Source organism: Clupea harengus, chromosome 22 (assembly GCF_900700415.2).
Source record: "Clupea harengus chromosome 22, Ch_v2.0.2, whole genome shotgun sequence".
NCBI classification, from domain to species: domain Eukaryota; kingdom Metazoa; phylum Chordata; class Actinopteri; order Clupeiformes; family Clupeidae; genus Clupea; species Clupea harengus.
Window position 1 is genome coordinate 25,349,935 of NC_045173.1, and position 15,819 is coordinate 25,365,753.

General features: G+C 43.9%; 1 protein-coding gene across 1 annotated transcript; it reads right to left on the reverse strand.

Annotated features, from left to right (window-relative positions):
• Positions 1–226: 226 nt before the first annotated feature.
• Positions 227–15,180, reverse strand: nrd1a (nardilysin a (N-arginine dibasic convertase)). Its single transcript, XM_012834252.3, has 31 exons — positions 15,073–15,180; positions 14,100–14,418; positions 13,349–13,610; positions 12,519–12,600; positions 12,192–12,345; positions 11,360–11,433; positions 11,176–11,271; positions 10,927–11,049; positions 10,754–10,811; positions 10,573–10,646; positions 10,130–10,199; positions 9,957–10,034; positions 8,589–8,709; positions 7,604–7,662; positions 7,044–7,098; positions 6,776–6,880; positions 6,463–6,586; positions 6,183–6,269; positions 5,709–5,828; positions 5,565–5,616; positions 5,107–5,257; positions 4,710–4,837; positions 4,292–4,454; positions 4,156–4,187; positions 3,918–4,056; positions 3,257–3,304; positions 2,726–2,778; positions 2,542–2,625; positions 1,429–1,636; positions 1,243–1,332; positions 227–1,006 (listed from the first exon to the last, which is right to left on the reverse strand). Exons 2-31 carry the CDS (start codon positions 14,291–14,293, stop codon positions 758–760), a joined length of 3,333 nt encoding a protein of 1,110 aa, XP_012689706.2. The 5' UTR covers positions 14,294–14,418; positions 15,073–15,180; the 3' UTR covers positions 227–757.
• Positions 15,181–15,819: the final 639 nt, after the last annotated feature.

Sequence of the window (15,819 nt, forward strand, 5' to 3'; positions counted from 1 at the left end):
GACGAGGAGAGAACAGAGCTGCATGAGTAGAAGGCACAGGAGAGAATCCATGAATCAGCGTAATAGATGCCGCCGCTCATCTGCCAGCATGCTAACGTCCTCACGGCGCCCCGAGGCCGCAGCAGGCTCAACGCCAACTCCGCCCGTGCGCCTGCTATGAGGTGTAGCTAAATCTATGTCAGGTCTGATGCAGGCATTTGAAATGTGGAAAATAAATGTACCAGACCATGCTTACTAAACCTTTAATAAGTATCATGGTTGAACACTCCTTCAAGCAGTGACCTTGAAGCCACCCATATTCCAAGCAGAAGTTATGCAAATGATGAGTTGGGACCCTGGCATCTGATTTTTAATCATGCAGCTTCACCGCTTTATGAATGCCCATAAAAACCTCAGAATCAAGTCTGTGATCGGCCACTAGCTGACGTGACCGCACAGGCATCAAAAGGCCAAGGCCAGATCCACCTCCAGTAGTGGTGCAAGAACAGAACCAATGCATTAGTACAAACAAAACACAGCAGATATAGGCTATCGATAAAATACACACAACTTCTTTTTGTGTGTCAATCTCAGGAGGTTTAGCTTGGTTGGTTAAGGGTTTCCGTCTCTCTTTATCTCGCCACCATCTCCACTGTCCAATTGACTTGTGATCCACCTGGTGTTGTTTCCTGTTGTGGGTTAGCGTGTGAGGGGGATGACGGTGATGGTGGAGCGGGAACGGCGTGCTTGTATCGGATCCCTGAAGTGGCGGCTGCATTTATTTGAGGATCTTGTGGTAAGGGTAGAGGTGCAGGGCGGCGGTGAAGGCGCGGATGTCGGTGATGGCGGTGGCCGAAGCCAGCGTCGGGGAGACGGGGAGGAAGGTGAGTTTGGACACCTCCCCGTACGAGGAGGAGACGAAGCACTTGCTGGCGCCACCATCATCGCCGCCTGCTCTTTCGTCGCCCTCGTCTCTGTGGTGTTCCCCGGTGGGTGGGTCGTTCTCCTCCACTCCAAAGCCCACCACCTGCAAACACAGAGCTGATATTTTACAGTCACTCCAAGCATTTCACTCTGTGCTAGGCAAGAGTTGTCTATACAGCAGAGAGAGCCCTTCATCATGGAGGGAAACCCTTTTAGAACCTCATTACCCCCTGTACTGACATTGTTTTGGATTTATCCAGATTGTATCCACTTTATTTAAGGATCTAAACAAACTCCCTAGGCCCACAGTTGGGACATAAGGATACTCCTTGGCCTTACATGGACACTCAGCTTCCTGCTAGTCTGGCCGCGGTGCTCCATGAACCAGGAAACCAGCTCAGCCTTCGTCATCAGCTTCAGGGCATCGATCTGAATGGCAGGCACAGACAGACATGCGTTTAATCTCGTCATCGTTTCTTATTCATGACACAAACGTCATTCATCACAATCCCCAAGCACCCTCACCTCTCGGTTGAGTCTGTCAAAGACATATTGCTGGGTGACCACTTCCGCCCAATTCCTGTCCACCTCCTCTCCCAGGTGCGTGTCCTCGCACTCCTTCAGCTTGACGAGTGCCGTCACCTGCGTCTTAAAGGCCTCGTCGCTCAGGGCAGCCATCTTCTCCCCGAAGCTCACCAGAAACTCCTCTATCTTCGTTTCAACTAGTTCGGTACTGTGGTCGAAAAAAAAAAAAAAAAAAAAAAACACAGACAAAAGGCAGCATTTTATATTTCTGCAAAACGTTGAGGGAAGCATCAAAGTTAAATGAAATCAAACAGTACAGAGTTGACAGAATCAATTTTGGGCATTTTCACACACGGCGTGCCCATCAGTGCTCTGGCAGCCTCTGCTCCGTGCTGATGAGAATGGGAGCATAGCCGGGTCACAATTCTTATATGATGCGACTGATCGTAATCATCTGAGCTGTCTACATTCATTTTGCATATTCGTTAAAATGGTTTTACATTAATCTGGATGAAAACAGCTGGATGAAACTAACAGAAATTTCATATTTCCGTCACCGTTTCCACTTTGTTTTAGACCATTGGAGATTTGACTGCCGCTCTTTTAATGGTGTCATCTGTTTTGCTCATAGTACATTGTTTATTTTGATTATTGGTACCTGTAACTGTCAGAAATATTGTATATATATATATATAAGTTGTTATTTATGTCATATCTGCCGTATGCAGTTTTTGTTTACAAAGCCTGGATGGCAAACAGAAATGCAATTTGAATTTGTATAATCCGATGTTCAATGCCTAGAAATGGCTCTTCTTCATAAGGTGTATGTGTATTTTTAAACTACAATTAGGCTTCTACTATAATAGTGCCCTGAAATGAAAAGGAAAATAATAAAATCGTTAATCACAATTATTTGTATGACTTAAATTCCATGATCGTGACAGCCGTATGCGGGCATATGATGAGTGCTGTTACAAGACAGGCAACAATGCAGCAAGCGACTAATTAGCATCCTGGGTAATTGTGGTCTCTTCATCATCCGCCTCTTAGCAGTGATTACAGTCATCACTGGAAGTAGATTTGCAGACTGCAAATTAAATCAGGGCCCCTCACTTGAACTTGGTCGCCTGCGTCTCCACGGTGACTGAGAAGCCTAGGACCCCGGACGTGTTTCGGCAGGTGGGGTACACATGGTACCTGCGAGGAAAGTGATGAAACGGTCATGAACAAACACAAACACTCCTGGTAAAACAAACAAACAAACAAACAAACAAACAACACTGGATTATGGACTAACCCAAGCGTCTCTTTCGTCCTCAGGAAGTCAAAACACGGCTCCTCCATGTGCATCTAAAAATGAGGACAGAGAAGGGGAAGTGTAAGACACACACACACACACACACACACACACACACACACACACACACACACACACACACACACACACACACACACACACACACACACACACACACACTGAAATTTGACAGAAATGTTCTGATATTTCCCTTTGTGGATCAATAAAATACTATCTATATATCTCACACACACACACACACACACACACACACACACACACACACACACACACACACACACACACACACAGTTAACTGCTTGCACTAGCTGACTACTCGACATCCTCCTTCCCATCTATTTCCAGAGTGATTTCAAGAACCACTGAGGACTATTAGTCTCGGAGGACGTCCAGCCAAAGGCAGAGTGGCTGAGAGGGCCGTCCAGCCAAAGGCAGAGTGGCTGAGATGGCCGTCCAGCCAAAGGCAGAGTGGCTGAGATGGCCGTCCTCTCCTCACTGAAGCCTACTCACCACCAGCAGCTCCATGAGTGTGTGCTCGCGCAGGTTCTTGGGCCCCGACTGAAGAGGGAGACAAGCAGAGGAGAGCCAGAGGAGGTGAAATGGCTTATCAAAACCAGACACTCAACTACACCAATCTAAATCCCTTTGGCAATTTCTGATGAAGCAACGTTAATGAAGGTTAAGTGGCAACTTGACACAGTGAGATGTTGTTGGATCACAAGAACCACTCCTACCTGTCCATTAAAAGACTGCTGGTGTATTATGTGGCAAGACCATTGTCTTTGTTTATAGTTACATTTACTCAGCTTATTGTTCTATCCTAGGCAGTTACAAGCAAGCAAGGACAATAAGAAAATAAACACAATGCTTTATAAACCCCCAAAAGAGTGACACAGATGAACACACCTGGTAATAAACTGCTTTATAAACCCCCAACAGAGTGATACAAATGAACACACCTGGTAATAAACTGCTTTATAAACCCCCAAAAGAGTGATACAGCTGAACACACCTGGTAATAAACTGCTTTATAAACCCCCAAAAGAGTGATATGGATGAACACACCTGGTAATAAACTGCTTTATAAACCCCCAAAAGAGTGATACAGCTGAACACACCTGGTAATAAACTGCTTTATAAACCCCCAAAAGAGTGATCTAGCTGAACACACCTGGTAATAAACAGTGACCTCAGAGTTGGCGTCCCCTTTGTTGAGAGACTTAACCTTACACAGCTGATGCTGCTGCGGCAGCTCCACCACTCTGAAGAGAACAGGGACCTCTGCTGGCAGCTTCTTGAATTGCAGCTTACTGAAAGAAAGGAGGCGGGGGAGGAGTTTTCTTAACATTCTTTCCAATTCCATTGAAAGTCCAAAACACCATAGAACTAAGACAAGAACAAATGCTTACTCTGTTACATACTGCAGGAACTCCACTGATTCCTGTTGACAGAGAATGACAACTGTTATGGGTATTGTATTTATTAAAACGGCAAAATCCTCCATTTGAAACACTATTCCACCAGGACCCACAAGTCCACACCCACCTTGCTGGCAAAGTTGCCCTGCACATGGCCCTCAGCGTACAGCTCGGATTTGAACCTGTCGACAAAGTCCATGAGGTCGGCCACGGTGAGCCTGTCCACAACAGCCTGGTACCTCTGGATCATGGACCAGCGGGCGTGTTCCAAAATCAGGAGTCGCACGTCCCTGCGGCCCGAAGGAGCAGAACAGAGAAGGAGAGAGAGAGAGAGAGAGAGAGAGAGAGAGAGAGAGAGAGAGAGAGAGAACATGAAGAACCCACAGAGCCGACAGAGGATTAGATCCTACTCAGTCTTTACTGCAGGTGTTGGTGGAACTAAGTAGGCCCCTGAGGGACAAAAAAAAAGCAACATGGAGGAGGAAAGTTAAATGAAAACATTATGCTTTAGAGCAATGCTGGCCATATTTAGATGCCTGACATACTTTCCCAGTTTCTCTGGCTTTATTAGGATGTTGAAGTAGGTCTTCTTGAGCTGTTCGGCAAACATGGCGAACACATCCGGAGCTGCGCTGAAGTCTGCCAGGTGATCCACTATCAGGTTGAACAGCAGCTGAAACCACACGGAAAACAGGAAGACATGACTCCCCAATTCTCCACTGATATTAATTGCCTGTGTATTCTCATCAGGATGCCAACACAGACATGTGTCAAAAGGCTTCATGTTTATGTGGCCTCATTTTGCACTTGCAAATGTTATTGAAATGAATGTATGTGCTTGTGTTGGTTGTGTGTGTGTGGGTGTATTCAGACATATGTCCTCTCATTGCAACTTGTGTCGTGTGTGTGTGTGTGTGTGTGTGTGCCTGTATATCTTCTCACAGGCAGCTTATGGTTGAAGCCCTTGACCTTGATGGCAAGGCCGTGCTCCCCAGCCACCAGCTTGTACTCCAGCTGAGCCACGTCGGCCTCGTATGCCGGCTCGGCCAGGTTGTGCATCAGGATGTTCACGAAGAGGTCGAACAGCACCAGGCTGAGGGAGAGGAATCACGCTGAGGTGTCAACTCACAGCCCATTTGATTAGAGCAGACAAGCGTGGTAAACACGAGCAAGAACAGGGTTACAACTAAGGTTGTAAATCAACTTTAAGTGACACTTTATTTGGACAGTTGGACAGTTTCCTACCAAATACTTCAGAGTTGGTCAATAACAAAGAAACTACTAAACAAATGTCACCTGGTCCTCACATATCCGTCCGTTAACTGTCAGACAACCCTAGCAAATCATCCTATACCCAACCCTATGTCAAACCTATTTCCACAGCATTTATATGGACTTACTTTTTAGGAGATTTCTGAATCTCGGGCGAGATTAGGTGAAACCGGATATATGCTAAAGGTGAAGAGAACAACATTATCACCAAAAGATATTCTCTTATGAATTCTCATTTGCTCTCACAGAGAAAAACAAACACGAGCTGATACCTTTTGGTATCTTGAACTTGTTGTCCTTCTTATACCAAAGACATCCTCGATCACTGTTGATGACTCGGACAGGATATTCCGTGTCAGGACAGTCAGATGCTTTCAGTGTAAAATCGGTTGCTGATGGGGAAGAGGGTGGACAACATCAATTTCCTACACATGTGGGACTCTAATTCCAGTGTGGCAATATACCATTACCATTGCAAGGTATCTAGTTTTAGTACATTTAACCATTTTTAATACATTTAAGAATTATTTGAAAATGAATGCATGCTAGCTGGTTCAAACTACACCTCAACATGAGGAGTATTTGCATATAAAAGAGTGAAACCAACAAGTTAACATCATGCTATTGTGTTATAATATGGCCCACAGTACTTCCGTTAAATGACATTTTTTTGCAGATTATCCTTGAAGAAAAGCAAAGGAGCCAGACACACGCGTATATATGTGGAGCATCTTGGACACACGTACCAATGAATTTGTTCTCAACCGGGAGATGCAGCTCTGGGTTCAGTTCAAAATCGCCTGCCCAGCGCTCAATCCACTCCTTCTGGATATCTGCAGGGGGACGGAGGCCAGGAGACAAGGGGAGCGTTAAGGCTCAGGGAGCCCACAAATAAAACATGGCAATCCAGTTTGACGATTCATTCTGAGGAACTCGGTTATCTGACAGTAAACAGCGATTACGGTTCGCCAAGTCTGGACTGTCCCGCCGTTCCCCATACGTGCGTGTGTGTGTCTCACGGCTCACCCTCGATGCTGTACTGAGTGCCGAACCACTTCTCCCTCAGGTGACACTGGCCTTCGTGCTCCGGTGACAGCAGCATCAGGTTGGCTTTGTCTGGGGTCAGCAGGGCCAGAGCAGCGGAAATCACCTGAGGGAGAGAGAGAAGAGGGGGGCCGGGAGAGAGAGAGAACGAGGGAGGATAAATAGAGAGAAAGTGGGGAGTAGGAAAAAATGAAATGGCCTTCTGATTAGAGTATGTCAGCCTATTACCTCAGGGCTAGCTGAAGGTGAAGTAATAGTGATGAAGGCAAACAGCGAGGCCATGACAAGTACATACCTCAGGTTTGAACTCAAACATCAGCTGGTCTCCTGTCAGGTAGTCCTCCTTTGGAAACACCTGCATGTTCTCACAGATGTCCTCCACATACTCAATTGGATCTGTCTGTAGAGTAGCCGACGACGGCCAAGTAAGTATACAGTATCAATAACACAAATACGTAAATGTTGGCACGCACGCACGCACGCACATGCTGCATTCTGTGAGCTAGTTGCTCAAAATCAACTGTGAATTAGAACAAATATTTAAGAGAATGACTGGTATGTACCTGTTCCTGGTAGTGGAACTCATTTGCCTCAATCTTTTGAATTTCCTCATATATTCTGAAAACACGAACCCGAGAGAAAAGGAACACAATACATGAGTGGCCAGCAAACGCACGTAATTATCATGTTTCATTTTTGTCCTTTCATTTCTAGGGCAGGAGTGACTTGCAGTGGCCCTTATTCTTGCTTTTAAATCACACCTCAAAACCCATTTATTTATCTCTGCCTTCACCTAAAGTCCTGGTCTTTGTTTTAGTTTATTTTCTGTGTTGTTTTTAGAATGCATTGTTTTAATTGCTCTGTCCAAAATTACTCTGTTTTTAATACATATTATTCGATCTCATTATAATCTTATTAATTATTTTAAATTAATATATTATCTTTTTTGGTATATTATATTATCTTATTTTCTGCACTTCATTAGCACTTCTATTACTTTGTATTATTGTTGTTGTGACTGTCTATACTATGTTAAGCACCTTGAGATTTCTTTTGTATTTTAAAGTGTGCTATACAAATAAAATCCATTATTATTATTCTAAAAATACAGCAGTTAACCTACCTCTGCTGGGGCCCGAGGGTCTGAAGCATCTTCATGTACTGGAGCACCAGGTGGATCACCTGCAAAACATTTACATTTAGTCATTTAGTCATTTAGCAGACGCTTTCGTCCAAAGCGACGTCCAAGGGAGAGAACAGTCAAGCTAAGAGCAATAAAAAGCATGGTGTAACAATAAATACTACTTTACATGAGAATTAGAAAACAACGACCTAGAAAAAAGGAAAAAGAAGTGCAGGAATGTAACTGCTGAAGTGCAAGTTAAGCGCTAGTCAGGTGCCAGTTAGGAAGGGAGGTGCTCTCAAAAGCAGCCGAGACCTTCAGCTCACATCAGAACCAACCTAACTGGATCACCCCAGGCAACAGAACACCACAGCCCTCTACCCCCTCTAGCCTCGCCCTCCGCTAAGTGCAGTCTCTTTTCTACACACATGACATGCGTTGCCTCCCTTCCCTAGCCGATGTTATGAGTATAGAGGGAGATGACCAATGAGGCTCCGGGTGTGGAGTGAGGCACTAAACTTGATTAGGGAGCGTTAAGCAGCCGTAGGACTGAATAAACCCAGTGGATAATGGATACTGGATTGCTTTAACCTGCTTCCTGTCTGGCCCTGGGCCCTGCTAATCCTATTAGACGCATGCATCAATCCTGCTACATTTACTCCAGTAAAATGCAGGGAGGGGGGGGGGGAGTGGGTGTATGGAGAGCCGTGCACTACTGTAATGATGTTAAGTGTGACTTGTACAATAACACATGGAGGGTTTGGGAGCCTTTGGGATTAAGCCACAACTGGTCATCTAAGAATGCTTCATATTTTGTATTTTTTTTCCTTTATTATTTTTTTTTTTTTTTACATGGGAGGACTTCAGTGTGCTGTAAGCCAAATGAAAGCATCACGCCTCAGAGACAGGGAACTAATGGGTACTGGGTCTCAGAGACAGGGAACTAATGGGTACTGGGTCTCAGAGCTGGAGAGGATCTACTGACCTGATAGAAGTTCTGGAAGCCCTCGTCCGTCAGCGTGATGGAGACGCTGAAAATGGAGTAGGTGGTGTTCTGGTCGAAGCCCGTTTCACTGTTTCCCCCGAAGAGAGCCAGTGCCCAGCACCTGAGGGCAAGATCAAGACACAAGAGACGCAGGTTTCATCACAGAAGGAGAAGAATTTCAGAGCACTACTCGGAAAGGCCAATGAGCTGTGCCTTACGTGTGTGCCATAATGATGACACAATGACGCAAATGGCACAAGGGACAATTGTCGACCATAATTGTTATTTGCATATATGCACTCATAAGATGCTGGTGTAGCTAGCGCAGAGCCTTTGTGGGACAGGTGGCATATTAATTTGTGGGTGTGTCGTTAAACGTGTCTTTCGAGCCGATAGTCGTTCTGCCACTATGTGGTCAGCGCGAGGGCTAGGGCCAGGGCCATCTTTGGCCCAACTGAGACCTCAATCAGCGAGACCAGAAAACATTTGCGTTTCTTCTGGAATAGTTTCACAATCCATATCACAGGTAGCCTGAAGACGTGGCTCTTAAATAAGATAGCTATAGGCATAGTTCTCGTTAGATAGCTGTCTAGTATCAAATAAGTAAAGTTCTCATTTAAAGCGCACCGTGGCTTGAATAGCATACTGATCGTTCATTGCAAATAAATTAGCTTCAACAATCGTGCAGTAATTTGATGTTAATTAAACATCAATACATATTGTGTTAATTTCAACCAGCTGACCTTTGTACTGAAATATGTTGAAATTAAATCCATAAATCATTACACACACATAATTGCAATCTCACTTTAGGCCCATTTTCATTGCCACTACACTGAGAGATGGTAGGCCATTTTAGAGTGGTGATTGGGAGAACCACACATTGATCAGTGGTCCAAACTGAGTGGTACTATGCTGTAAAATAATACTTTATTGTCTCACTTTTTGTTGCGCAGACCAGAAGGCCCCGAATAAATGATAGAGGATTCTTTTATTCACTGTGTGCCATGTAGAGCTAGCCTACGTAGCCATTTGGTAGCATATTTTCTTGAGTTAGATTATTGGTCAATGTATTAACCCTGTGGTCAATGTTATGCTGTCAAACTGTGTAGAGATTAAATTACATATGCAATGTGTGTGCCAGTGTGGCAGAAATCCTTCCTCAAACACATGAAATGCCCACGAAAGCACATAGATCTGTGTGCATGATTCGATATTGCCAAATGAATGTGTTCTAGTAATCAAAATAGCTTTACACTATGCCCCTCTTTGTTTCATGTAGGAAACCTGCGGTGTGCCGACAGAATCAGTAAGGGAAAAGCTAGAGGCTGTCATTTCCTTTCTGAGTCTGGACAAGGCAACACTTACTTTTTCCTGAGCAAAGAGAGGATGCTGCCAGTTCCTTCATGGCCGATAAGCCAAGATATGTAATGGAGGGGTTTCACCCTGGAAACAAACACACAAGACACACAAGGTTTGATGCTGAAACCAGCTGGCAATGGGTGATAGCTTTGGGTCTGGTTAAGAATCCCAGTGTTTACCTGTAATGTTTTTCCTGAGGGGGCAGGGCCCAGGTGATGGTGAGGGCATGAACTTTCCTGACGGGCACCACTGCAACAGAGATGGTAATCCATTAACAGTTGTCTATTATGAACACACCTTTATCCAAAGTAGCTTCTGCCACAGGTAGAGTATACTATCTTGCCAGTTTGCTCCTCAGGAGTCATATTCATGACTTGGTGCTGTTAGCACTTTGCTCAACCAGTTGCTAAAAGAACTTTTTTTGACAAACGACTTTTAATACAAGATAGGTATTCATCAGTATGTGTGGTCCTGGTTAATCCCGCAGGCCACAAACTTAAACATCTGAAGCAAATTATTAAGCAATTCATTAAAACATTGAAAAACACCTCTTGCCGTAACACTTTGACAATATGGCGTACAAAACAAGGTGTCCAAAAAGCTAGATGATTTGCAGTTATACCTCTGTAAAGCTTGTTGAAAGATGGGGTGTCAAAAGGATCCAATAAGTCAGAAAAGTTTGGTTGTGGCTGAGCACTAAAAAGCAGAAGAAGCAGTGACAATGTGAGCCATCAATCAGAGAATACGGTCAGAAAAAGGAAGCACGTGCTGGGAACTAGGTCATTGTACTTTGCTCAACTTACTTGAATGGAACCTCAGAGAAGATCTCCCTCACCCATTTTTCTAGAGTGTCCAAGTTCTCTGTGAGAAAGGAACGCAGCATTTGTATATTGGCACGGATAGATAAAAGGGAAGAGGGAAGAGCCCCCCTCTGTTGTGGAGAGGGGTCGACAAAGGCTGAATTTAGGACACATACCTTTAGACTGCACCGCTAAGGTCATGTAATGTGCTGAATAGTATCTCTTCCAGAACTCGCGAAGACGCTTATAAACATCGATCTTCTGTTTTTTGGGTTCATGCTTCAGAGTCTCTGCATTTCCTGGGAAGACGAAAAACAAAATCAACAGCACTTTATAATTAGATTATCAGTTAGACAGGTTATAGACAGCTGTCACTTATGACCTGAGTGAGGGGCCAGTTCAATGTGAAACCGAGTGATTCTCACCCCAGCAGAATTTTCCCATTGGGTGGTTGGGCTTGGCCAGACCCCCAAAAAGCATCTCCTTGCGATGGGAGTCAGATGGCTTGGCCAGCTGGTACTCTGCAGAGAAAGAAAGGGGATGGGTTTCAAGGATTGGAATGCTTATTGGACATCTATCATCTTATAATGTTTGGACAAGTTCTCTTACCACTGTCAACAGCTTCCACCTCTCTTTCAATGGCGTCTTTGATCATCAATGGACACACGAAGAACTGTGCCCATCTAGAATTACATGACAAATATTACATTACATATGTTCAAAAATATCACGGTTACCTAACTATCATATACATTTGCAGTATATATTCTTCCATTCCAAAGGATCTGTTTAACACTGACCATCAGATAGATCATAAAACATTGAAGCATCAGTCATACTCAAGACGAGACTATGAGGAAGCGGAGTTTATTTCTGAGATTCTTATGTGTTATTAAATTTGCATATACGAGTTGATATGATGCTGAAAGGTATGATTGTATCTACATGTAACATGAAACTACTGACTAATGACAGCAACAGCAACTGCATACTACTGAGTTTTATAAACTTGTTGTCTGCATCATATCTACTCATTTCTTGAGTTTTCTCTCTCCATTTAGTAGGCCATGGGTGAGGTCAGCATGATATCTTGATTAGCATGAGGTTTTCCTAGCACTAGGATGCTGCTGCTCAGGGATGATAGTTTGGCCTTAATATTTCCACCCAAAGATAATGCTTAGAGTGTAGACATCTGTATGCTGTTTATGAACACCATGAAGAGTGCAGAATAAAGGAACGTTTGGCTATATCCAAGGTATTTGTTCAGTTTCCATTGGATCTAAAGAAGCGTTGTGAGGTGATATCAATTTGAGGTATAAGAATCTTAGACTTCCTAATTTTACTTTCTGAAGCAGATGATGCTATATGTTGTGACTCTCAGCACATCTGTGATTACATGAGGATAATAAACTGAGACACACAGACCTCCAGCACAGCATACCTATCAAGAGCTTCTTTGAAGTGTTTCCTCTGCACATCAAACTGGAATATCGTCCGCTCACAGTCCGTGGAGGCATTATCACTGCCACCGTGTTTTTTCAGGAATGCATCAAAGCCATTTTCTGATGGGTACTTCTCACTGCCCATAAACACCACTGAGGAGGATGGCAGAAGGTGAGAGCCAGAGAAGGAACGAGAGAGAGAGAGGAGAGAGAGAGAGCGAAAGAGAGAGATGATACAAAAGCAAGCAAGAATAATAAAAAATATTTTTTTTCTGAAAACCAACCCAGATGACACCAAAATGTTTCATCATTTGTGAGCTACTCACTGTGTTCGAGGAAATGGGCTAGTCCTGGCAGATCACTGGGGTCGCTGAAGCTCCCCACGCCAATGCAGAGTGCAGCAGCAGACTAATTCAGCAGATAAGAAAACAGGAAGTGAACCCGTGAGAGTCTCAACACACAACACCAAAGGCAAATAGTGTGAGAAACAGAACAAACCCTTGCGCCAACCCGGTTTCAAGAGCCGCAGATCTATATCTAGTGAATCTAAACTTTATCAACACATCCCTAGCCGGTTCCTCTTATGAAGCAACATAGCTTGTTCACCCGACTACTTCCCAGGCCTACTCATGAAAATACCAACAGTTAGCTTCCTCTCTGTAATAACACACAGACAGCTGCACTAGCAGACAAAAATAATAGTGGTGCAAGTTGCATGTTCACCTCCCACACCTGATGGCTCCAACTCTATGCAATGCAATACCATGTAACTTTCCCATGTTGCATCATTCACAGAGGCAGTTTCTAAACTGGGATGCACTGGTGACACAGAAGCTGATGGGGCTCCGGCTGTGTGGCCACAACTCTCAGTGTGGACCACAGCTCACATCACAAGAAAACCAAACAGCAGCAATATGAGTTCATCTTTACATGTGATTTCATATGCTGGCTGCTTCTTGCTGTAAGAGACGAGTTTGGGCCACAAATACCATTACACACCGTTTGAAATAAGTAATGACTGGCGTTGCTATATCACTGTTGTAAAACAGATAACAACGAATTTGCACAGTTTTATTGTACGTAGTGCGCAGCTGAGGGATCACTGCCATTAGGCTTGTCCACCTCTAATTATTGAACAGCTTTTAGACTTGCTGACCTGTTTTTCAGAGTTTGCTTTCTTTTTCCTCCCATCGTTTTCATCGTCTAGCTCCTCAAAGTCACTGTCCTGTTCATCATCTCCATTCTCCGACTCTTCGTCGGTGCCTTCTCCTGAGTCTCCCTCCTCAATGCTCCCCTCTTCCTCCTCCTGCTCCTCTTCCTCCTCCGTTTCATCATCATCCTCGGTGGCCGCCTTACCATCGGCACCACTGAAGTCTGAGATGAGGAGTGCTCTTAATCCGTTCCCAAGTACAATGTACCTGGGTTTCAAAGAGAGTGTGAGAGAGAGTGAGAGTGTGTGTGTGTGTGTGTGTGTGTGTGTGAGAGAGAGAGAGACAGAATCTTGAGTTTGTGTTGAATCCTCAATCAATATAATGGCATAATAGAAGGGACTTCATCATGCACACTCAGTACCCAACACCCCAGCTACTGTCTCTGTGAGAGACAACAAGTTCCAAACCAAGCAAAACTCTGAAGACAGAGCTGCAAACCAGGGTATCTCATTACATTCTAACATGAAACATAAGCCTCAGTTTTTTTTAAGGATGCGATCAAATTCCACATGAACTCATGAAGAACAGTAACAGTGATCTGCAAGGATTTTTTAAATAAGCTTCTGAGACGTGATTGGAGAGAATTTCAGAATTTTATCACATGAGTCAGTCAGTGATTTAGTTCAATTCTCACTCACTCTACAGGTCTAAACTTATTGACCTCATGGAACATATGGAGTCACTGTATATAATTACCTGTACTGCTTGGGGTCACTGGGAGACTTCACAATTTCAGGATCTCCCGGATTGTCGTCTCCACCACCACCCCCACCCCCCGGAGGCACATCCTGGTCTCTTGGTTGTGAGGGCTGGTGTCCTTCTCCGCGATCTGAACCAGTCGGCAGGGCCGCACTGTAGTCGGCGTTTTTGGACTTGTTTGTAAGCGGCATTCTCACTACAGCTGACACTTTGGTACTGCAGTTCAATGATGCCGAGTGACGGTAAGCGTGAAGGGTGGACACCCACTTCCCAAGCTGGATTGTACTTCTCGTTGCCTTCAACAGCGCGATTCTGACTATTTGATGCAAAATATCGGACAGACAGAGTTGAGTGAGACACACTAGAACACCATGTGGAAAGAAAAACAATCGTCTCTATGGCTTTGGAAGCTCCCTCACAAGCTGCTTTGTGCCAAAAACAATGCTTCCAAATAAAATGCTGGCACGGCTAACCAACACCTTTCATCAATAGATATGTTGCTCCCAACCAGCCCAGATGGCATTGCTAACAGTTAATGTCACCCGTTTCCTGTGCTTTGGGAGATGCATGACCTGAACGGAAATCAATTTTTCACGCACCCATAAGGAATCAATAGCGTGAAGGTAATAGTTAAACGTGACAGTGATGTGAATATCGGTAAAGTCCTACATGTCAATGTCTAAACTAGCAAGCCAATTATCCTAACTGTAGGCTAGACTAACTAACATTTCATGGCTAACAACCCATCATCAGCTCTGCTATCATGCAGCGTGCTAGCTAGCAACGGTAACGTTACAGCATCCAAAGGGATGTCATAACTTCTCTTACACACTGGTGACTAAGACAATAAATAAACAAATGTATATACAGACAGAATGCTTCCTCGTTAATTCGAATAACGTTTGTTGCCACTCAAATAATTATTTATTACAGTTAACCAAGTTGCAGGGTTGCATCAAAACTATCCTACCTGCTTTCTCGCTGTTGGATCAACCTAACTTCCGTAGTCTTAGTGGGCGGAATCTGCACAGCAAAATGATTTCTGATTTGCTTAGAACCAGTATTGCGCGATAGTAACGCGGACCCCAGTGACTCCAGTCATTCCACTAGGCCACAGTAGCCTGGGATCCGTCGAGAGAATAGCCATGATAATGCACGGTTTTGAATCGCACAGATACACTTAGCAAATATGTGCATCATTGCTGAACTGTCAAGCGTAAGTTTACCACCCTTAAATAAACCACCACAGGTCCAAAATGTTCAGCATTGAATTGCTTAATTAAACCAGTCAGCTGTTCTTGGTACGTTGACCCTTACAGCCTAGCTCAATAATTATCACTAATTGTATTGATTTAAAACAAATACATATGTTCGCCAAAACAGAACATAAAAATGATATCAGTGTTTTAATTATGTAGGCTATCTATGATTATATTTCGAAATGTCTATTGTGTTTGCATCCCAGGCCTGCAATGTCGTCATGTCCATCCTAAGACATGAACGTATCCTTCATGATTTCATGAAAAAAGCCCGAATCATTGTTCTTACTAATTTCTTATTCTTACGTCACACAATTTTGATAGGTTATTATTATTGGTTAGTATTGGCCTACATGTTGTGTGTATTTATTTAGCACTATTTCAAATGTAATTACAAAATATTTTAATTAATCCTTTTTTTTACGTAAAAAGAAGCATTTACTGCACTACTATAGAAG

Excerpts from the sequence above, each read along its gene's own strand:
- nrd1a (XM_012834252.3), bottom strand. The coding sequence starts at position 14,293 with ATGCCGCTTACAAACAAGTCCAAAAACGCCGACTACAGTGCGGCCCTG. Across the intron at positions 12,601-13,348 it reads AAGCAAACTCTGAAAAACAG|TCTGCTGCTGCACTCTGCAT; the intron begins GTCAGCAAGTCT and ends CTGCTGAATTAG. Across the intron at positions 6,587-6,775 it reads TGTTTGAGTTCAAACCTGAG|GTGATTTCCGCTGCTCTGGC; the intron begins GTATGTACTTGT and ends TCTCTCCCTCAG.